The sequence below is a fragment of the Oenanthe melanoleuca genome, chromosome Z, assembly GCF_029582105.1.
Source record: "Oenanthe melanoleuca isolate GR-GAL-2019-014 chromosome Z, OMel1.0, whole genome shotgun sequence".
In the NCBI taxonomy this organism is placed as follows: Eukaryota; Metazoa; Chordata; class Aves; order Passeriformes; family Muscicapidae; genus Oenanthe; species Oenanthe melanoleuca.
In genome coordinates, this window is record NC_079362.1 from 33,189,816 (window position 1) to 33,213,354 (window position 23,539).

Consider the following 23,539-nt stretch of genomic DNA (forward strand, 5'->3'; position numbering starts at 1 on the left):
TTGTGTGTTGGCACCAGATGCTTGTGAAGCCTTGCTCTTCCTGCCACTAGAGAGTGGCTGACAAAACCCAAGGCCAGAGGTCACAGTCCTATCAAGTCTTCACACACATTCCTCAGAAAGGCTTCACATCTCACACTTTGTCCTTTCAAGCCCAGTAACCTCACCCTAGTCTTCTCTGCTAAGCAGAGCAACCTGAAAACTCACATTCCCCAAGGTGTCTGGCTGATGTACTGGTACCCAGCCTTACTGACAAAAACACAGCTTCCACAGAGGGATTTTTCCAGGGCTGACTCCTTTCTCTCAGTGCACTTGGCCCGTGTTATGTCCCTGTGCTCCTGCTCTAACAGCACCTTAAATCAGGAGCAGTGCCTAAGTGAGGGGTAAGTCTGGAGACGCTGATGCCCAACCTCGGCTTACCTGCTTAAGTTTTCTCTGCCTAGGCTGGATGTATTTTCAGTGTACTGGCAATGCCCTAGGAAGCCCTGATGGCAGATTTGTTGAGCCTGTCTGCACACTCAGTTGGCATGGCAGTTCAGTGACATAACTTGGAGAAAAGCTGTAAGCTCTGTCCATTTATAATACTCTCTCTTCATATATATATATATATATATATATATATATATATATATTAATATATATATATAAATACAATGCCTTGTATTTATCATGGTCCAGAGCGCCTTGCTAAAGAAAGATACAGTCACGCTGGTCCTGACACAAGTCAGACAGTATCAGTTTGTTCAAGACCCCTTGTAGCAAGGGGGAGTAAATATTCTAAATTATTTTAATGACAAAGAAATCACAGCAACATGGACCCCCCCACCCCCAACCCAACTTTTTAACAGAGCCCAGACTTCACCTAGGCAATGGAAAACATTAAGATTTTTTTTCTGTTTTACCACAGAAGAGTGAGCAGAGTGCAGATGAGCATAGAAGGCCAAACCTCCCTCCTATTTTTTTTTCAATAGCTAGCTTTCTACTCCAATAGCAGCTCTGGAATTTCTGGGTAAGTTATGACACAATATGAAATATTTTCTCATAGCCTTTCTTCACGATTAACAAAGCTGATTCTTAACCTGTTGAGAAGCTACCAATGCTTCCAGACACAGGAATGAAGTGCATATGATATACTTTGACAGCAAAAAGCAAACTAAGCTTCAAGAAGCTATGGTCAGAAAAAAAAACTGAACTAAGCAAAATTCTGAACACCTCCTAAGGATTTCTGTGCTAGCACCAGATCTTAAAACTGAGGACTGTCTGCAAGCCACTGTTCTTCGTAAGAAAGATAGTACGTGGATGAAAATTCCTCGTAGAAAAGAACACAACAGAGAAGATAATTCCTGAAACAATTCAATTAAAGAAAGCAAATAACTAAAAGCAAAACTGTTTCATAACCTCTCAGACTGCACACGCCTAAACTCACCAAATGACAACAGGTATGGCTGTATTAGCAAAAAGGAAAACTGTGGTCCCATCAAAGTCAGAAGGCCTTCAAATTGTCCCCAATAAGCACCATGTTAATCAACATGAAAATCAACATAGTAATTAATTAAAGGGCTAATATGCTTAAAAAGAGAGAATAAAAGCCCATAGCTTGAAATGCAAAATTGCTCTCTTGTTACATTTCACATTAACCACTCTTTCTGCTGCTTCTCTTCTAAGTATCTGTTCTAGTTCTAAATGCCTCTCAAACCAGATAATACCTTTAAGTAACAGATTAGATAAAATCTGCGTTACATTGCCAGTGAGACATTATCTGATTTTGAGTCAAATTTACAGTCATGCGTTATGCTGTATTTAATTTTCCCATTAGACAGACTACATGGATTAGCTACACATGTGAACTATCCTGCCACATACACTCATCTTGGAAGGAATGGGATTTTTATTACATAAGATAGAAGAATGTTCAGTTCTTGCCCACACAGGAAACTTTTGACTAGTAATGTCAGGTATGGATGAAGGCGGAACACTTTCATACCTATAAAAACATACTGGTGCTTTGGAGATCTGAGGTAAGCACTTGCCAGAAAAGAAGATTATTTCTGGTTCAAACATTGACATATTTTGGCTTAGTGAAGACTTAGCCTTCTGGAGTTTTAGCAAAGCCTTAGGAGCTGGTGTGGTCTGAATCCTGCCCTGATGAACCTCAATCTACATTTGCTATCCTTCACATTTTCATGGCAGACATAACCAGACCACCACAAGTGAGAATTAACCACACTTAGATACCTAAACTTAAAGCACTGTTTGGATTTTTTCTGTTATTCTAGCTCCCCTCTACAGAGAGAGAAGACCATCTTCCCAAAAATCTCTGCCTAGTTTAGAAGCTGACTTGGTTGGATTATTCAAAAAATATGCCCTCTGGTTCACAGCTCCTTTCACTACTCCCTCAACACCCTGCTTCACTGGAAAAGGAAAACTGTACAACAGGACAAAGAAATATCTCCTACATAAATGGGATGCTATAAAACTCTGAGGTGCACAGTGAGAAAATGCGTGTCTCCTTGACAGATCTTTCCTATCACAAATTGTCCAACTTGTCACCGTCTTCCTGTTTTCTGTCAGCCACAAAACCAAACAAAAACCTCTGCAAACAGCCCAGCTGTCACAGATAAGTTCGCCAGAGGTTTTAATGTTTTAATGCCAGAGGTGGTTAGGTTTAGCAGGAGATGCTTACAATGCTTGCATAGTGTAACGGCATTATAAAAATCTGGTAAAAGAGAAAAAGAAGGTCAAAAGAAGTGTTTGTCACTATCTTGGATAACAAGGTACGCTCCTCTTCTGTACCTGAAACTTGTTTACAGCTGCTGCTGAGCAGAAGCTGGGTGAGCTGTGTCTCCAAACAACCTGGAGAAGAGGAGGCATTGGGCAGTGCTAGTTTGTAAAAATTAGTAGCCCAAGGCTATATCTGCTGCTGCTGAATCACACTTAACCTCTCTGAGGGCTGATGACTGTAGTCAAAAGGAGCACTATGTTGGCCATGATGCACTGAGCAAAACTGAGGTAAGTATATTTAGAAAGTTTTACCATACTGGGCTTTATGTTAATTTGGTTATTTGGACAGGAAAACAACACAATGGGGGCAAAAATACACAGCCAAAAAAAAAAAAAAAAAACACCAAAAAAAACCAAAACAAAACCACAACAAAAAAAAAAAAACAAAACACCAAAACAAAACAAAACAAAAAAAAACCAAACCAAACCCAAACCAAATCACACGCAGTTGACTGCTTTTCTCATGCTTCTTTTAAAACATTTTTTCACAAAACCCCAAAGAATTCAAAGAAATTGTGATCAGTAACTGCAGCTATATATTGCTGTTGCATAAAAGCTAAATGTAGCCATAGATACTGCTAGGCTTTCTGGTAAACTAGGTGGCATAACACTAGGTATCTAGGAAAAGCATCAGGCACTCACTCGTATGTGTTTGTACTGCACTAGGAGTCTTGATCCTAACTGGGGCTTTGGCTAACAGAGATAAGTAGCTATGGCAAGTGGGGCAGCACGCTCAGCTGTGACCCTTCCTTTGGGTCCTGTTTCTGGACAAGGGTGTCACTGGCATGAATTCTTGTGCTTAATACTGAGAAGGCATGAGAGCAACAGCACGTGCTGCTAAGTGAGCGAAATGTCCTCTCTGATCATCCCTGAGTAAATAGCTGCAAGTTTAGACAAAATACCCCACATGAAAGTTGGCCATCTGTTCAACTACGCTAAGTGATTTCTGGGGAAAGGAAGGGACAGAAAATGTGTTTTGTAATAGGAGAGATAGCCTCACGCCCTCCAAAAAATGGAGCGGAGGGGAGAACACGAAGAAAGCAACAGTTGACCAAGAGCCTCTCAGGATTTCGGGGCCAGCGGGAGGGAAACAGGGCAGCAGACCGAACCGTGGTCGGACAGCCGAAGGTCTCCCGGCAGCGCCGCCGCTCCGGGAGCTCTGCGGGGGCTCCGCCGAGCCGGGCAGCGGCGGCGGCGCCGGGGATGCGCCCGCTGCCTGCGGACCCGCGGCCGCGCAAGGGGCGCGGAAGGTCCGGCGGGGCAGCCCCGCACCTGCCGACGGCTTACCTGCGGTGGACCCGGGCGCCTCGCCCTCCTCCGGCGGAGCGGGCTTCTTGCCGGTCCCCTTGCCTTTCCTGCCCTTCTTGCCGTTGCCGGCTTTTTTCCTCTCGGCCATCCCGGCTCCGGCCGGCACGGCGCTCCCCGCTGCCGCTGCCGTCCCCGCGGTCACCCCCTCTGCCGCCACCGCCGCCGCTGTCGGCTCCCGGAGCGCCCCAGGCTCCAGCATCGCTCTTGCCTGCCGCTGGGACTTGCAGCCGCGAGTTCCTTGGAAGTTTTCGGAAACTCCTCTTCGGGCTTTTTTTTTTTTTTTTTTCTTTTTTTTTTCTTCACCCCCCTCCCTCCTTCTCCACCCCTTTTTTTTTTTTTTTTTTTTTTTTCTCCCCGCTTTCCTTTCTTCACTACTACTACTACTAAACTCCAACCCCAAAACACACCCCCTCGGCACACGCCTCGCTAACGCCCGCCCCGGGCACCCCTCGCTGGCTCTCGGGAGAAGCCTGCCCGGCCCCCAGGGCGCGGGGCGGCCCCGGCCCCGGCCCCGGCCCCGGGGAGGGCGCAGGCATGGGCCCGGCGGGGCGGGGCAGGGAGGGCAGGACGGGGCGGTGTCGCGGCCGGGGCCGCCCCGCCGGCCGGCGCTGCCCGGGCGCGCTGCGGGCGCTCCGAGGGGGCGAGCCCGGGGCCGAGCCCGGCGGTCAGGGTGGACTCGGCGCAGGGTCGGAGAAGGCGGGAGGCGGGTGCGGTGTTCGTCAGGGTACTGACGTGCTGCCTCTTGGGCACCTGCTTAAGCTGGGGCTTCCGCTTAACCTGCGAGGTGACCGGTCGTGCCGCCTCCGCCCCTGCGGCGGGCGATGCTCAGGGGACGGAGGGTCTGCAAGACCAGCGTGCGCTCCCGCACCTGGTGATTTGCAAGGAGGTCCTGTCCTGAGGAGGTCTCACTATTCTCATTGTGGGTCCGTTTCGACTTTGGCACCTTCTCATGGGGCTGGCCCCGGAACCACCAGTTCTCACAACCAGCGACTGGGCAGGTAAAGCCCTGCTGCAGTCCACAGACAAAATTGCGCCCAATACAGCCATACCCAAGACAGCTGTGAAGTAACCAAGAGCAGTGTAAATGCACCAAACTGAACTCCATCATCAGCTGGAAAACTTCAGGAATCTATATATAATTGTTCAGCTAACCTGAGCCATAGTCCCTGCTGGTAGAGATAACTATTACCCGTAGGACTTGCACTTACACATTATGGGATGGAAAACACAATACTCAGAAGTTATAAAAAAGATCTGTACTACTTCACAATGGAATTCTCTTTCTGGAGAATGTGGAAAAGCAGACTGAGTCAGAATCTAAAACTAGGTTTGCTACTTCACAATTCGTCTTGAAGAGAGTTCTTATGTCCCTTAGACACCAAATAATAACCATCATGCACAAAAGATGCTTTAAAATTGTTTTTTAGTATTATTGGACTGATGACATTAAAAAAAATCTTCCCACATCAGGCTTAAAAAGGACAAATCAGTGGAAACCAATATATACTGAGATGCTCATCTTGGCTGAAATTTTTGGACTTGATTTTTTTCAACATACTCTCCTGGAGCAAAAGGATTTTGAAGAAGCAGTGGCTAACCAGCATTTAGACTTCAAAACAAAGAAGGAAAAAAAACCCCAATATTGGTCTAAGTCCTTGTCTGTCTGGTAAAAGAAGAGTGGAGAACAACATTGACTGCAAAACGTCAAGGCAAAAAGCATATACTTCCTAAGTGGCCTGGTGATACAACTTTAGTGAAAAATCAAATCAAGATAGGAAGGGGAGTAAGGGGGAAAAACATAGATACAATTCTTGACACAAAGAGTTACAGATGCATATTTTAGATTTCTTGACAGACAGCGTATGACATCCTTTCTCAAGTGCACTGAAACAAAGCTGAGGGGTAAGCCCCAGGCAGGGCGGGGAGGAAAAGCAAGCCTCACGGAAGAACAGCCGAAGATGGGGAGATAGTACCGGCGGCAGTAGCTCTGTTTTTCCTTAAGGGGTCACTACTTAGCAAGGAGGGAGCCTACTTCAGCGAAATGTTAAGGGACTCTGCTGGCTAGCAAAGTGTACTTCTAAATAATCTCGATATAACCTGGTTTTCTGTGCTCTGTAAAATCTAAAGACTCAAACATTATCTTCAGACCGCGTACATCAGTATTAAACCACCATTCCAGGGAATTATCACCACTGAGGCACTATGAGCAAGACACAGGGTGCACCCCCACCAAAGACCCTATTTTCGAGGGTGGGATGCTGTGGAAGGATCTAACAGCCGAAGAATGCATTCAAAATGACAGCCTGAAGAATGTAACTCCAGATGAATTCCTGCACCTTGTCTTTTAGAAGTGGGAAATTTCTCAGAAAAACGTACCAGAAATCTGTTCCAGAAAGAAGCCTATTATTCCGAGAAGAAATACTATAATTAATTTTATACAATGTGTCATAGATCCATAGCTGAATGGTGTGATTTACTCCTGTATACACCAATGCCAAAGAAAATGGTATTGCTTAGAGCACGTAAGTCTGCCTTCTCCTCCTCTGCCATCAGTGAGGTACTTCAGCAGAGTGGGTAGCAGCTGGTTTAGCACCATGTTAACCCAGCCATTTTACCCCTCAGTTGCAGAGCTGTGGTGAAGAGCTGGCTTGTCAGAGATTGGTCAGAAGATCCTCAGCGTGCATCAATCTTCTGAGCTAGTACAGCACAGTCCACTACTACTGTAGTAGTTCCAGATCTTGAAATACTTAAACTGTTCTTTGTACTTCTTGAACTAGAGAGGTGGTACCATCTACATAATTTTGGTGGAATGGGAACTTTAGCTCAGATGTATTGCACAATCTCACAAAAATTGCGCAGTTGCTTGCAGAACAGCAGTCAAATGTTCATGTAAATCAATTCATCATAGGACAGGTAAAAAAGAGTGCTGCTTACTTGTCACCACGCAGGTAGGGACTGCGTATGGAGCTTTTACATCTCTTTGCTATTTCCACGTCAAATTCTTCAGTACAATAATCAAGCTCTGCCTATGTCCAGGCTCATCTCATTGTTGGTAGTCTGGCTATTCTGGACCTCTGCACAACATTGCTTACATTGTGTGAAGTGAATGTAGAATGCTGCTAAGTCTGATATTTCACTCACATATACATCTCTGCAAAATGCAATGCAAGCTTGAAGAGAAGATGAGTAAACAAAAATAAACAAAGCGTGCTCCAGAGTAACAAACAGTTGAATATAATTTCAACAATCTGATTTCCTTTTGTTTCTAAGTTCATTTTTACAAATACACTGACCATACAAAAGAGGCCTAATTACAAATACTTCAAAATTCCAATGCCTTACCAAGGAAGGAAAAAAAAAGTTTTAAGACTATTTTTTTCCTGTACAGAAAATGTACTCATTTAAAAAAGTCAGTTCCTGAATGGATAATTAAGTTCATGGTTAAATCTTGTTCTCATTCTTCCATAAACTGGGGACCATTTTTTACTTTTTATTTTTCATTTTGTGCTCCTTAAAACCCATGAAGACAAGTGGAAAACGGTCTGCATTAACTTCAAAATTTCCTGTTGCCCTCCACTGGTAGCAAGAAAAGAGTAAGAGCTGTCATCATAAACAGACTGAAATGGGAATGATGTATTGTAAACATAACTGTGAATGAAACACAATCTTAAGTTTGATTTGAAATTTTGTCAGCAGCTAAGCACCAGGTCTTTGACATCAACTCAGCTGAGTCAGGACAACAGTACCTTTTGTTCTACTGACATTTTGAAGATGCAAATCTTGATTACACAGAAGTATCCTAACAGTGGTTTAAAGGTCAAGGCAACATCTTTGGCAACAGCAGCAATCGTGACAGGTGATGACGTCCCATTAACGTCTCTTTCAGGAAATGGCACATTTCGGAGTTGTTTGTACATGTATCTGTATATATGTTGCTATAATACAAGACCTGATATCCTCCAATTTGCTAACAATTTTTACAGACTCAGTTTTTGAAACTTCAGGAAACTTTCATAGCAAGATAAATGGGTACTTTAACATCTAATGTTTCAGGACTTTTTACATCATTCAGCCCCAACTATAAATGTATAAATATATACATATACACACACAGTGCTAGCCCTATTAATGTACAAGACATTTTGCTGTTTGGTGTGGGCTGAATTTCTCTGCAGACTACTACAATCCTGAAGTACATCATTAGTTATAACCCAGGATATGGCATCTGAAAATAACTAAGCAAAAAGGCATGGAAGGTGAAAGTCTATTAATAAGAATGATTTGGCTTTCCCTGATTGAATCCAAACTATTCCAGCACTGGCAGTGAGGACTGTTCTGAAGGTTGACAGCTCCCTCACTTCATTGATGTGACTCCACTGACTCATGTTCAGTCCAGACTCTCATGGAAGTAAATCCAAGTTTATTTTAAAAATGTTTATTAAAACTTCTTTCAATTTGTGTGTAGATATTCCAATTCAAGACTAAAAAAATATGAAATTACATTCAGATCAAGTCACTTGGTAAGGTAAAGAAGTCTAATCACATTAAAAGCACCTTTGATTAAAAATGCTGAAACAGAGCTATAATGTGGTTTAACAAATTCACATTAAATACGTGGCTGTTTTGGACCCAGACTGATTTTCATCTCTGTAGGCAAGAGTTTAGTGGCCAATCATGATAATCCATTGTCCTGGTGCACTCGTGAGGGACCAAAAGTTGTTCCAAATTAGACTGGCACATTCCGTGCATAAATCCACGGTTAATTTATACCCCATCACAATCAAAATTCTTATCTCTGCGGTGACACATCTCAGAATGAATGTTGGTCCCAGCTCTTTCCAAGCCTGCACTCTCTTGGTCAGCAGTCTCGCAGTGTGCTCTGCCCAGTGGGTCTGGTAATGCTGTTTTGTCTCTGGGCCATCATGTCACACAGTATGCCTTGTGTGGTCTTAACACCATGAGGACAGTAGAGTTCTGGCTTCTCTGATCCCCTGCAAGCCCCCTTTGCTGCAACCACAAGCTGGCCTGTCCTGCAGTAAGCTGATGGACACTGCACTAGCACCACCATTCGTCCCTGACATACTGCAGGAGCAAAATTTATGCTCTTGGGAGGGTGCAATTTACTGAGGTGTGTTATTATCCCAATGTCCCTGATGAAATCAGCTGACTGAGGGGTCTCCAAGACTCCACTTTTTGCTGCCTTTCCTCCACAGGCTCTGTGAAGAAAACAACTTCCTTTGGGAATCAATCAGCACAACACAAGCACTCTGCCCACACAGTCATCCAAGGTGTTTACAGCCTTCTCTATGAGATTGTCTCAGTGGTATGCAATCTCCAAGATATATAATCTTCGAAAAACCCCTGTGGGAGTGCTAGCTTCTTTCCTTACAGAAGGGGAACAGGACTTAGAGGGTATTTAAAGCAAGCAAAAAGCTCTCAGCTTTGGAGCTCCAAACTCATCATAATCTGGTCATCAACACAGTATCTTGAGCCAGACACACAGGCTTCACATTCATCACCTGAGAACTGTACAGTGTCTGATGGTGGGAATCACAACTGCCATGTCTGCTAAGCAAGAAACCAACAAAATGTTAACAATAAAATGCAACAGTGAGAATTTCTCACTGATTCTTTGGAGGCTTTCAACTCCATACTGCAAGGAGGTGCCTTCACAGCTCCAAAGTGAAACAAAAAACACCAGAGAAAGATAAGATGCTATTTGAACAGGATTGTAACAAAGGACTGCCTCCCTTCTGCATGTGCTTACAGCTCAGTGATAGCAAATGTCCTCTCCCCAGGAAGGAGAAACCTGAGCTCAAACTCTTCATGTGCTTGAAGAGATGCAAGTTCACATTTCCCATCTCTCAGGAGACAGTCAAGCTCTTAGGCAGTTTTGCCAGAAATTTTGGACTGGTGAAATACTTTGGAGAGCAGGAACTGGAACTGAAACCACATTTCTTTCACATAAGCTCTCAGACCAGTACCATGCTTTCTTTCTTTGTCTCTCTCCCAGTACATGATGGGACAACTTAGACTAGACTGAGTAAGGATATTCTTTCATTTAAATGTACCTAGAAGTCTAGTACTATAGACCACACATGCAGATATACATTTTTTGTATGGATTTCACTGAGAGCTCAGCTAAAAGTCCTGCAGTTTAATGCAGAAATTGTTTGGATCCATTCCGTCATTAATATACAAAATGAAGGATGAGACTTCCCCTATGTACACACCTACTCACACACGTGTTCACAGCTACTCCAGAACTGCCCTGATTCAACTGGAGCTTTTGCTCCTCATGAAAATCAGTTAGATGACCAGCTGTAAACAAAATATATTGCTTGTGGGGAGAGGGCTCTCTGTGTGGGCTTTGTTTTCCCCATAACTCTTCTTACTTAAATCCCAAGCAAAAATGAATAAATAGAGTATTAGGGAGGATGTACAGTCACTGCCGTTTTGTTTTAAGGTTTTTAATCTAGCAAGAAAATGAAGATGTGTCTAATCAAAGCCTGAAACAGTGGTAAATTCCCTGCTGGTCTTATCATGTAAGAAATTTATATCCATAGCTATCAAATCTTGACTCTTTAGCTCAGGCTTCAAAAATTTCTGTGATTAATTGCAGCGTGCCTGGTAAAATCCATGGTTTAGCAGGCATTGTATCAGGCACAAGAGTATTTCTATAACAACTCTTTTGCTTAAAGCCAACACACACTTAGGTACCTTTCACAAATGGGGATTGGGAAAAATTATTCTTTCAGAAAGTTTTCATGCCTTTCCCTTTCTAAATAAGTAGAACTTTGGGTAAAGTGTGTCTGATATGCCATTCCTCCTATCAAAGTTTCTCAGCTGCAGCCTTTACTGAGAATTTTCTATGAGCAATATGTTGTTTTCACTGAGTTGTTTCAGAAAGTTGCATGCATTTCCCATCACATCCAAGCAAAAGATAATTTTGGTAGGCTTGCCTCAAAAAGAGAAATATGGTGTGCAGGGGTATCATTTCATGCTGTGAAATAAGGATTGAAGTGAAAGGTTAAATAGGAAACTAGTCAAGTGGTAAATTAAAGCCCAGGGAAATCCAGTTATTTCAAGCCTCAAAAAATAATGTTTTGAAATTGTGTTTAACGCAGTGCACTGGTGGGTAGGGTGGAGGTGCAGACAGCCACTGTGAAACTGTGTATTTGTCTGTTTTGAACCCTGCCAACCATAGCAGGCAGGGAAGATGAGGGGGAGAGGAGTGGTGGAGGGAGGAATGTACCCCAAATACATCTAGGGACTCAGTAGTTACCTAGGAACATGGTACCTGGCTGAAATACAGGAGCGGGGGGCACAAATCCAGAAAATTGCTCTCTATATGCCTTGTTCTTGTAATCTCCTTTAGGAGCCTGCTCCTGGCCAGTATTAGAAAATTGATATTAAGCTTGATGGTACTTTTGTTTGAGCTGGTATTCTTTAACTCTGCATTCAATTAAAGAAGTTTTTGAGTCACTATGAGCCTTCATTACATTTTTAAAAGCAGATAGTGACTTTAGTGATCTCGGAGTGCTGGTTTAGAGTTCATAGGAACTTGTTACTTCTTCCCAGACTAATTACTTTCCAGTTCTTCTTGACATGATGTCAAGTTCTGTTGCCTTAGCCTTCTCTCACTGTTATGGTGATGGGATCCTCACTGTCGCTGTCTCATAGTTCCTAATTTTGTGGCATCAGAAATTACAAAGCTGTACACCAAATAAAAGTTTGCCAAGGAGGAGTTAAAGCTACATTTTAAAAAGTTGGTGTTTTGGGTCTGTTGTCATTGTTTTTGTTGTTATTTGTTGTTATTTGCTTTTGTTGTTATTTGTTTGGTTGCTTTTTCTTTGTTTTTGTTTTGGTTTTTGGTGTTGTTTGGGATTTTGTTTTTTTTAAATGGCTTTGCAAAATCACAAATGAAGGTAATATGGGCAAAATATAACTTTGTCTGGCAAAAGATGTGGTAAGGAAGTTGGTGAATATAATGTGAAAGTTGAAGAAAAATCCAGAGGTCAGACCCCTGGGGATTGAAAATTAGTATGGCTCCTTTTAAGTCCATGGAAATAGTGATTTTCATGCCTAAAACTTTGTCCCTTACACCTCATGGATACTTCCCATTGAAGCCTAGTTATAGATAACCAATAGTTTTCTGTTTGCTGACTAATTCCTCCCTTTCTAAAGGAAGCCTGAATATGGAGCCAGGTGGGAGAGCCTCAGCAGTGCAAGAGTTCTGACGTAATCAGACTGGTGTGATTTCCTCTGTGGATAAAACTTTCATGAAGTATTCTTTAGACAGAACCCTTTCCAGATTCTCAGGTCATACACACACACACACACACACACACACATACACACAAAATACTACCCCGAAGGTGCTGTGGGGCCATACAGATCCCAGTAAATACAATACTTCAGAGTGCTTGAAGACCTAAATACGTGTATATTTAGGGTTCCTTCGGATCATTGAAAAATTCCCACATGCTGTACTGCCAAGTTTCAGTGCTTAAAAACACAAATAACTGGAATCTGGGTACTTCCTTTTGGGGCAAAGTTTTTAAAAAACCTTCATTAATCCTACCCCTATGAAAACAATGCAGAACATAGTTGTCAGGGAATAAAATGTGTGGTGCCTCTGTCACTAAATTCTTTCAAGTGGTTTTAATTGACTCATAAAACATTCAAAACTGAGCCAAGACAGGAATCCTATTACCCTAAATGTACTGGTTCTATACAGCTTGCTAGTAAACCACTGAAAGTTGTGGGAGCACCTCACTGAGCAGAGAAAGGAAGTATTTTAATGGCAATTCCTCCTGCAAGTTTACTCATGGGTTACAATTGACAATGAATGTGCTATTCCACAAGCTCAGACCTTTGTCTGTTCATGATTAACCCACAGAAAGACTGCAAATATGTTGGTAATAGGGGAGCATATGAAAATGGTATTTGTTAATTTGATTGCTATGTGTAACTCTATGTGGGCTCATTATGCAAACCCATTTAATCCTGTAGTTTGCTCCTGAACTATTCACCACCGCTGCCACAAAGAATTTGGTAATATAGAGTCACCACCTCAGCTATGGGACTAGTAACAAAAATTCTCGAAGTTTATATCTGGGGATGGGAAGGTAACATTTATAACTAAAACCAAAGTCTGAACCTAATCAGAGAGCAGACAGCAGCCACTGTTTCCACTCCATACTGACCTCTATTCTCTGTCAAGGGGTATTAAATATTCTGTCTTCTGTAATTTTATTCTGCAGGTAAATGGTGGTCAGCCTCGTGTTATCATTCATTAAGTTTGCCACTTTGATTGTGTGGTATCTCTGGAGAAAAAGACTCTATAGCAAAAGTGAATAGAATACAATTGACCACATCCTGATGATTTGATAAGAATCTGTCAATGAAAGCAATTTCCTTAAAATACTCTGCGTTGTGCCAGTAACTGATGTGTTCCCACTGAGCGGCTGTAGGACAACACTAGTGATAGCAACATATTGAACAAAGAAAACTAAGAGAGGATATTTTTGTCAAGTTTCTTCACAAGGGATCAGTTGCCCAAGGACACTGACCAAAACAAACAATTCCAAAGGACATTGAGAGACCAAGCAAGTAAGTCACCCAAGAAAATTACCCCTGGGGAAAGCACACTTCCAATACAGTACAAAAAGAATTACCAAAACAATACCTGCAATTTTCTTCTCTCAGGGAAGGAGTTCTATTCTTACACAGGGTAAAGAAATTAAAGACAATTGACTTGCAAGCACTAAGCTCAGCTGTACAGTTCTCAGTGTTGCAGGATCATGGTAAGCAATAAAACAAATTGGAGGCATTCTGCTCTCAGCTCGTACTGCAAGGAAATTGGAAAAGAAAATATTGTGTATTCAAGGGTTTGGGAGCTTGCTGGAAAGCTGGGTATTTATTTGAATTGCCTAAGAAGACTCCAAAGCAACTTCTCAGTAGGCTGACTTCTGAGGGACAAAGAGAAGGAGAGAAAAAGTAAATGGCAATCCAAAAATTCAAATGCAAATATCAGGTAATTACAGCATGGCTTTTCCATGTCATTCCGGAAATACAAACAAAAACCAGAACATGAGACAAAGGCAGATACAAAAAAGAAAATTATCGGGAAAGGAATAAAAGCACTTCTGCGCTCTGTGCAAAAGTCCTGAAAATCTAGGCTGTCTAGTGCCACTGTGCTCCCTTTCCCTGGCTGCAGGATGAGCAGCACTCAGCATGCCACACTGCCTTGCAAGCTTCCCCGTGTGCTCCTTTCAACTTCTGGAGGCAGAATGGGAGCCCTCTCAAGTAATCGGCAGGAAAAAAATCAGGTTTAGCCTGTGTTTTTCAGAAACCTTCTGAAAAACCTTACTAGAGCCTCACTGTACAGACAGTTACCATTTAACAAAGTGCAAAGTAATGGATAAAGAAATCTCTTGTGTGCGTGGGTTGAATTGCAGTCTGCAACAGCAGATGGTCCAGCAGGTGCATGACTTGTCTACAGCAACAGGATGCAAAAGATATTAAAGAATCTGATGAAGTGTCTGATGGTCAGGGACACCTTAAGAAAATAAGTCACATTGATACAGATCCCAGTGTTCTGGCAAAAAAGAGTAAGTAATGAGAGAACTATCCTGAGTAAAGTGCTGAGAGTGAGAGCTAAGCTGCACTAGTTTTGTTGGGAATAACTAACTAGCAAGAGTTGCTATAATAAAATCAAAATAGTTAAGGATCAGCAAAGCAATCAAATGCAAATACTGTTCCCTGTGAACAACTGGAGAAGGAAGGCCTAGTTCTGAAAAGTCACTTTTCTGAATTTACTGTAGTTTCTCAGGTAAGCTAATGGCTTTGGCAGGCTGTAATGTGATGAAGAGAAAGAAACTGTGCTGTGACTTCCCTTGGAGCAGAAGAGTGCCCTAGTATCCAGGCTGACCCCACACTCCGCAGCACAAGTTGCCTGAGGGTCTGGATGGGGTGGATGCAGTGAGCAGGCTGAAAAAAAATAGAAGTATCAACATTCAGCATCTTTTGGTGTCTGAAATGTTTGGGGAGTAGTATTCTACCTCCTGTGGTTCCAGTGTACCTCTGTAAAAATGCAAAATTTGTTCAAGAGGGGAGAAGATTTCTCACTCCCATGTGTTTATTGTCTTTCATTCATGTGTTTAGGAGAATATTTTCAAAACCTTTGCTTATCTGCATTTTGGACTGGAGACCACAATAAAAAGCCTCTTTTGCCTCACTCCTCCTGTGTTCTTTAAAACCTAAACATTCTTCCAGCAAAATTCCCCCTTGCATGTCCATTTCTTCCAGTTCATCAGTACACACCATTGGCCTCAAGACAGCTGTTTTGCTCTTCTTCATTCTGCAGAAACCCTCAGGTTTTTTTCTTTTTCAGGCAGGAAATGCACACAGCTTGGAAACTGCTGATCCAGCCTCTCAGACTCAGTTGAAGCTGCACCCATTCACCCAAAGGAAAATCCAACCCATGCTTCAGACATTGCATGTAATGTTTACAGGTTGTGGTTACATTTAAAGCAGTTTATCTTTGTTCTTACCAATCAAAAATGTGAAGAATTTACAGCAAGTTTAAACAAAAAGGTGGGATATGAGTCAGCTTCTTCAGTCATCTGTGGTTTTACATGGTCAATTAGTTACTATTTACTCTAACATCCATAGATGCCTTCTGGTAATCAGTAAGGAAATGACAACGTTTACCTCCAAGAAATAGCAGCTCTGAGGAGAAGAACCTGGGGGACCTGGGGGACAACAAGCTGTCCCTGAGCCAGCAGAGTGTCCTGGGGACCAAGAGACCAATGGGATCCTGGTGCATTAGGAAGAGCATTGCCTGCAGGTCGAGAGAGGTGATTCTGCCCCTCTGCTGTGTCCTGGAGAGGCACATCTGGAGTGCTGTGTCCAGTTCTGGGCTCCTCTGGACAAGAGAGACAGGGAGCTCCTGGAGCAGGTCTGGGGGAAGTAAATATGATGGGCTGAGAGGAGTATCTCACTTGTGGGGAAAGGCTGAGGTAGCTGGGCCTGTTCAGTGTTGAGAAGAGACAACTGAAAGGAGACCTCAGCAATGTCTGTGAGTCTCTGAAGGGAAGGTGTCAGAGTGTGGAGCCAGAGTGTCCAGCAACAGGACAAGGGCAACAGGCAGGAACTGATGCACAGGAGGCTCCACCTGAACATGAGGAAGGACTTCTTTACTGTGAGGGTGAACATGGATTGGAACAGATTGACCAGAGAGACTGTGAAGTCTCCCTCCCAGGAGATGCTTAAGAACCACCTGGGTGAGATCCTGTGCCATGGGCTCCAGGGAGACTCTGCTTTAGCAGGGAGGTTGGATGAGGAGGATGTGGTCCTTTCCAACATGGCCCATCCTGTGATTCACATGCTTCTGTGAAAGTGAGTTGCAAGGTCCTTCACCTGGACCAGGACAATCTCAGAGACCCCTACAGGCTGGGTGGAGAAGTGATTGAGAGCAGCCCTGAGGAGATGGATTTGGGGGTGATGGTGGATGGAAATCCAATTTTGTTCCCTTTTCATGGACATTGATTCAGGACAGCACTGATTTGACTCTACCAGTACTAAACTCCCTGTAGTGGCCATTGGCCCAGATTCTGCCCTGCAGCGGCAGCAGGTGACTCCCAGCACAACAATAATGCCAGTGTGTGGGCTCACAGCTCATGCTGGAGCATTTTACTGCCTGTGAAGCAGTGTCCAAGGAGGTTGGTCACCACCACAATGAAGGTCATAGGTGACTGTGTGCACGCAGGGGATACCTTGCTCCCTCTTTCTGTTCTTCATGTGCTCTCTGTCTCCAAGTTCTTCAGTGCCTCTCAGCTTTCTTGGGAATGGACATGCTGAGGTAAGTTACTCCAAATACTGAAGCTTTGGTGTTTGGAGCAAATGTGAGGCCTAAAGGAATCAGTAGAGTTGCAGAAAGAAAGGAATATAAAGATGCCATAAAACTTTCCATTCAGTAGGAAAAAAAAAAATGGGGCATAGTCCTCATTGACCTATCACTGTGTTGTTGATAAAGAGGGGCAAAATTTGGAGTGTGTTAGGCACAATTGAAAGGACATGAGAACTGAAATACCCTAAAGGAATATTCCTGGAAGCCAAGATAAGCTTAGAAGGCAGGAGACTGGAGTGGAGGTAAAGGGATTGGAAGATTACAGATGAAAAACTCTTTCTGACTTTTACCAGTGCATGGATTTCATGGTTTTTCTGGTACATGGGTTTCAATGCATTTGAGTTTTAAACACATAACTCTATAAACAGCATAGCTGGTGCTCCACCCAAACAGCAAAGTCTATGATAAGAAATTTTGGGAAAGAAAAGGAGAAGAAAACAGAAAACATCTCTGCCCAACATGTTTTACAGCCACATTAAAAAAACCCCAAGCCATGTGCAGTTCTTGTTCCTGCATCTGCTCTGGGTAAAGTACAGAGAACAAGACAGATGGTTGAAGGCATGCAATCTGGTGGATGTGGTGGAGTCCCATGCACACCATATAATAGGAACAGAGAGACAATTATTAGGTAATTACTGAAGTAAGGAACATCAATAAAACAGAAAGTGGCAGTTTCAAGCACAAACCTTTTTGAAATATGAAAAAATATGAGTACTTTTTCACACATCATTTAGTTAAATACATTGTGGAACTCCTAATCACAGCACATTGTAAATGGTGAAGATTAGCATAGAATTCAAAACCAATCTGATAAACTTAAGGACAAAAGGTGATTCAGGAGCTTAAGTTAAGAGTTAATTCTAAACTCATCATCCATGGGAATCAAGTTCTTGGAATCTGGAAAATCATTCCCAAAAATCTCTCTGTGTGCCTCCCATGTCCTTATGCTCTTCTCTTGGCTAGTGTTGGGGCAGGATAGTGAGGTACACAGTCTCCTGGTCTCAACTAAGTAAGCTATGTTTAGGCAAGCCACGTTCTCATATCGTTTTTCCTGTGACTCAGCTCGTCTCTTTTTTAAAATTATTTTTCAGTTTGTAAGTCCTACAGGGAGGATGGATTGTGTAGGAGAGATGGATGGTCCCCTTAGCTCAGGGCCTCTCAGACTTCATCCAAGCACTGAGCTCAGTTTTGGGCCCCAGGGAGGAGACAGTGGTAGAACAGAGGGGCTCCAGGAGGCCTGTGGCTGGGTGGGACTGGAGGAGGGGCCGATTTCCCCTGGAGCAGAGATGGACTTGGGACACATGATGGTATCCTGACAGTGGCAGGTGGAAAGGAGAGTGACAATGAGCATGAGCTGAAGCTAGAGAGGTTCAAGCTGGATATAAAGACACGCTTCTTTCCCACACGGATAACTAGAAGGGCAAAAGGATTCTCAGGGAGGCTAAGCCTTCTCTAATCCACGGAGGTTTCCAAGACCCAATTTAAAAAGTCCTTGTAAAGCCTGGGTAAAGTTCTTAAACTGTTTCCACTGAACCCTCTGGGCCCAAAGATAATGTAAATGCTAATGAAATGCCATCATTTTGGTGTGTAATTTCTCCTAGCTTCCGAAATATATGTATTCAGGCCTTGGCATTTATACTCATGTGAAAACAGATATTAACTTCAACATCCTCCTTAACAATAATTACCATTAGACCACTCCATCCCTGTCCTAAGAAAACACATTAACTCTGGCAAAAGCAGAGAGCAGGTTTTCAGCTGGTGTAAGTCAGCGCAGTGCCACTGGAACTGTACTGAGCTGCACCACTTCAGAGTCTGCCCTTACACGCTTGTCAGCCTGGCCCTGACCACTGCCCTGGCTGGTCTGAGCGTGGCTGGGTGGTCAGGGAGGCCACATGGGTGCAGCACACCAGCAGGTGCAGGGACTGACTGGTGGGGGGAAGCAAGGCTGTGTTTGTGCCCCCGCCGTGAGGAGGAGATGCAGAGTTTGCACAATATCCTCACTCACGCTGGCAGAGAGTCCAGCCAGGGATCTCACACCAGCACCTGGCAGGGGAGCAGAAGGTGGAATAGGAGCCAGGTGCTGCCTCCTCCTCTTGCTGAGCTGACAAAGCTCCCATTTTCCTTTGGAGGGTGCTGCTGATGGGGTGCAGGCACACTTGTTCTTGTTTTGCCCAACAGTGCAGCTGAGAAGCACCAAATTCACAATTCTCAGTCTGCAGCACACTGCAGAGCTGCCTTCAGGCTGACAGTGGGGTGCTGGCATGGCTGCACAGCTTCCCTTTCCTAGGGCACTTTCTTTAACATTAAACATGCTCTTTAGAGAGGAATGGCCCTTGCCTGGGATTTGCTGACTCCAAACAAATTTCCTCCATTGCCACAGGTGGAGTATAGTGCCAAATTTATCTTATATGTAGAAATAGCAAAAGTCCTACCAGCAAGCTTGGTGTTAAACTGATTTTGGTATCCTCTATGGGCCTAAAAAATGCTTGTGCATACTTTAGACCTTATCAGTGTCACTCTGCTTGCTATCCATATCCAAAACAAAGTATCGCCAGGCACCTGTTTGGCTTTGTCTCTTTTCCCAAAACAAAGTGAGGACACAGACAATACAGTGATGGAGCATTTAATCCATGTTCTCTAGCTGGAGCAGAGAAGAATAAACGTCCCGGCTGGCAGCAACAGCTGTGCTTAGAGGAGGAGCTGGAGCCTGCCCTCTATCAGCATGGATTTAATGATGAACAGGCTTTGAGTCTTCAAGCTAAATTCCTCCCAGAAGGAAGCTCCCAGCTGTAACACATCACTGCCACCCAGCAAATCAGTGTCTGCAGCATGATTTCTTAGAGACCCTGTTTCTCTCTCCGGCTTTATGCTGCTGTTTCTCCCACTTAAAAATCCCATTTAAAAATGCAGATACTGGCTGGTAGGCACTGCAACGTAGTGGGAGACATTTTTTCTCATTCCCAGCAGAGAGTGAAGCCAGGCAGGATGTATTTCCACAGAGGGACCTGTGGACACAAGCACTGGCTGCTCATGGCACACACTCAGCAGAGAAGAATTTCTGTATGCATTTTGATGTTCCACCTGTGTCCAACCTCTTAACTGCAGCCCAGAGTGATTGAGTCATCACATTTCTGTTAGTGGGACTACTCACTGTAGCACTACTCATCAGGAAAAGAGGTACTCCAGGCAGGCCACAAATATCTGATCATGCTTAAATTTGTGTATGTCTGCTTTAGGCATGATTTAAACACCTTCATATGATGCCTTATAACAGCCACAAGCTTCTGAAAAGTCAGAGGAATGCAGGTGTTGCTAACTTGGTGTTGCTAAGGAAAAAGCATAGGCCAGACAAGCAAAGAAAACATTGCAAAGAACAACAAAACCCAAAGAAAGAGCAAAACCCAAAGAAGAACAAAAACCAAAAGAAGAAAGAAGGAAAATTTAAAAATACTGCAATACCTGTGTGGTTTTTGAACTGGTCTATTAGCACCAGTAAGAACATTCCACTTTTTTATATAATGGACTCCCTCAAAAAGCATAGAAAATTATATTTATGAGGTACACACCCTGTATACCTCATCTTCCATATGTGTAAAATAGTTACTTAGTGGGAAAGGTACCACTATTTTTAATGTATTGGAGAACAGGAAACCAGGGAGAAGAGGTGTTTTTACCTCCTTGTTCCCTGTACAACAAAGCTCTCAGACTGTGGCTGCATTGCACTAAAACTGCTCTTTTGAATCATGTGGATTACAGCTTTTATGAAATGATTTGTGAAGAAATTTGTAAGATATTATATTCAATTTTTCTGGTTTTACCATTGTAGTGTATTACTTGTCCATGTTGTTTCTGTTTTGCAGTTCTGCTAGGTGTCTTCCTAGTGGTTAGTGACAGCAGTATATAGTCACAGTTCAAGCATCATAGATGCATGCAAATCATACAAAGGTAATTAAAATTTCAGCAGGTCTCCACTGCCAAAGAGGAGGGAGTTTCTTCACTTTAGCTTGGTCTTCAGATGTTCTTCCAACCCTGGCATTCACTCCACAGGCAGCTCATGTCCTGAGTGGTTTCTTGGAAGTGCCAGCATTTCCTTGTGGAACTCCTTTCACCTCAAACAAGCTCACACCCTTCCTGTGCAGCACACTGCAGGACACGTGCTGGGGCCAGTCTGTGCCTTGCAGCAATGTCTCAGCAGGCACAGAAGTTACCTGGATCACACCACTTTCCAAGAGACTCCCAAGCCAGACAGCTTTTAAAACTGTTTTGAAGAGCCAAGAACATCCCCCTGCATTGTGAGCAGCTTTTCCTATTGCCTTCGTCCAAGCTGATTTGAAGTGTGTGTGCACCCCATGAGTGTTCTTCTGGTTGGACCAGAAGAATTGAAAAGTGGGGACTAGGCAGTAAAATGTTGGTACCAAGTGCCAGGTGAGGAAGGCTTCTGAGTCTAGAGTCTAGAACCAAAGTCTTCCCCTGATATCATGGAGGATGAATTTTACACAGAGCCCTGGGCCAGCTGAGGGGATTACAAAAGGCCTCACTAATTTTTCAGCTGCCCTTTAGAAATGTCCTGTAACAGCGCAGGATCCTGCTGCTGCCTGCAGCTCTGCTGAGGAAGCCTCCAGAGTGCTTAGTAGCACCACTTGAAGAAACCTGAGCAGAAAGCAGCAGACTAAGTGAATCATGGAAAACATTTGCCTGATGCATAGCTAGGAAGGACAATATTGTTTCCTGGACAGATGTGTATTTTGAAGAGAATAATAAACATTCTGGTTACTTTTCTATGATTCAGACTCTTCCTGCATAGGCTTCCTTCAAGTAGTGCCATGTGTCTGGGCCCTGATCTTCACTCTTTGCAGAAACCAAGCCAGGCAGGCTTGAGTATAACATAAGCCACCTTTATCACTCTTCCTTATAAACCACCTTTCTGATTTTTTTTTATTTTAATTTTTATTTTTATTTTTATTTTTATTTTTATTTTTATTTTTATTTTTATTTTTATTTTTATTTTTATTTTTATTTTTATTTTTAATCGTAGGAGAGATGACCAAGGATTTCAAACTGCAGACACTTTGGAAAAAAATGATAATTCTGCTGCTAAGGTTCTGTTCCAGATTGGTTAATTGTACTTTCCGTATGCGCTTTTTCTCCCTGATAAGAGAAAAAGAGTATGCCTGGCTCTCTCTCATAGCCAAAAAAATCAGCAAAGCCCAGCAAAGCCTTATGAGAAAGAGCCTCGTGAGGGATTCTAGAACTCTCAAGCACTGGCACAGGCTCTATTCATGGTGGCATCCACCTTGATTTAAAAGGCAGAACAACTGGCAAAGTGGGTTTATTTGAGCTTGGGAGACAGAAGAGAGGTATGAAAACCATATAGAAAGTAATTTTCAAAAAAAGGATGAAGCACTTGATGATCATGTCTCTTTATGATTGCCTAGTTAGACACAAGTTTAAAGCCTTTAATTTACAGAGAGGGATCTTTTCCTTCACTTTTTGCGCTGCTCAGCTGATACTTGTTCAGGGTGGAAAATCTCTTTGAAGGTACATAAATGCCCACATTAAGAAAATGGCCTTCTAGTTAGCTGTGTATGCCCTAGGGATCAGGCTTTTTTCCTGTGCCTTTCACTCTGTATTTAAAGTCCAGTAGGAATCAGCTAGTCATAGTGGGGACATTACCTTACTTACCTGGCAGCCAGGGAGCAGATAAAAGGGACAGGCTTCCCCTTCCCTGTCCCAGCAGAGCCATACCTGAATGGTAGCTGAGACCTTACCATTGGCAGGGGAAATTGCAGAGGATCAAAGGCACAACTGGTGCAGCCTCCCTACCCACAAACCAGAGCCCTAGAGGTGAAAAAAACACCACCTTTCTCTTTTTACATATATTTGGTGTTGTTTTGAAAAGTCTCCACTTAAACCAAACTAATCACTTCCAAATTACCTGACAAACCTGTATGTATTAATTCATGGCACCCCCTGCCCATTTTGTGTGATTATTGACATGCACAGCTGAAATTCCATTGATGTGAGTGAAAGATGGCACCTGGACTTGTACTTAAGGTGCCATTTTGGATTCTCACCTCTGCAGGTTGTCAATGGCAGACAAATTTTTACTATCTTAAAAGTTAATGAATTTATAGCCAGTGAAATCATCCCTTCTGTGCCATAGGATAAAACACTGTCTCCATAGCCTCAGAAGCCTTTGAGCCTATGTTGAGGAAAACAACATAATGCTTGAAATACGACTGACAAAAATCCACACTTAGATTAATGTTTTTAAGAAAGAAGTAGGATGGGAGATAAAAGCAAGGGCATACCACATCCAATTTTTAAATTTTTGAGCACAGTGTAGAGAACAAAATCCATTCAATTGCCTATTTCACAGTATTCTGTACTTTCCATTAAATGATCTCCAACTCAATACTACTTAACCCTTTATCTGAAGAATCAATATTTTGTCTACTTCAAGGCATGGAAAACTTGCCTAGTGCTTTAAGCAATGTCCACAAGCTAAGCTAATTTTTGATGCTCAAAGTCTCC

General features: G+C 43.1%; 1 protein-coding gene across 4 annotated transcripts in view; it reads right to left on the bottom strand.

Moving 5' to 3' along the window:
- NRG1 (neuregulin 1) overlaps window positions 1–23,539 on the bottom strand; it is a 452,226-nt gene that overhangs the window by 174,550 nt on the left and 254,137 nt on the right. For 3 of the 4 annotated variants that reach the window (XM_056514289.1, XM_056514286.1, XM_056514287.1), the window contains exon 1: window positions 4,066–4,342. The exons of the other annotated variant lie outside the window; for it this stretch is intronic. In XM_056514289.1, the coding sequence (XP_056370264.1) occupies window positions 4,066–4,285 (220 nt within the window). In that variant the 5' untranslated portion in view covers window positions 4,286–4,342. Of the gene's footprint in view, window positions 1–4,065; window positions 4,343–23,539 lie in introns of those variants that run through there. 4 annotated transcript variants of the gene reach the window in all.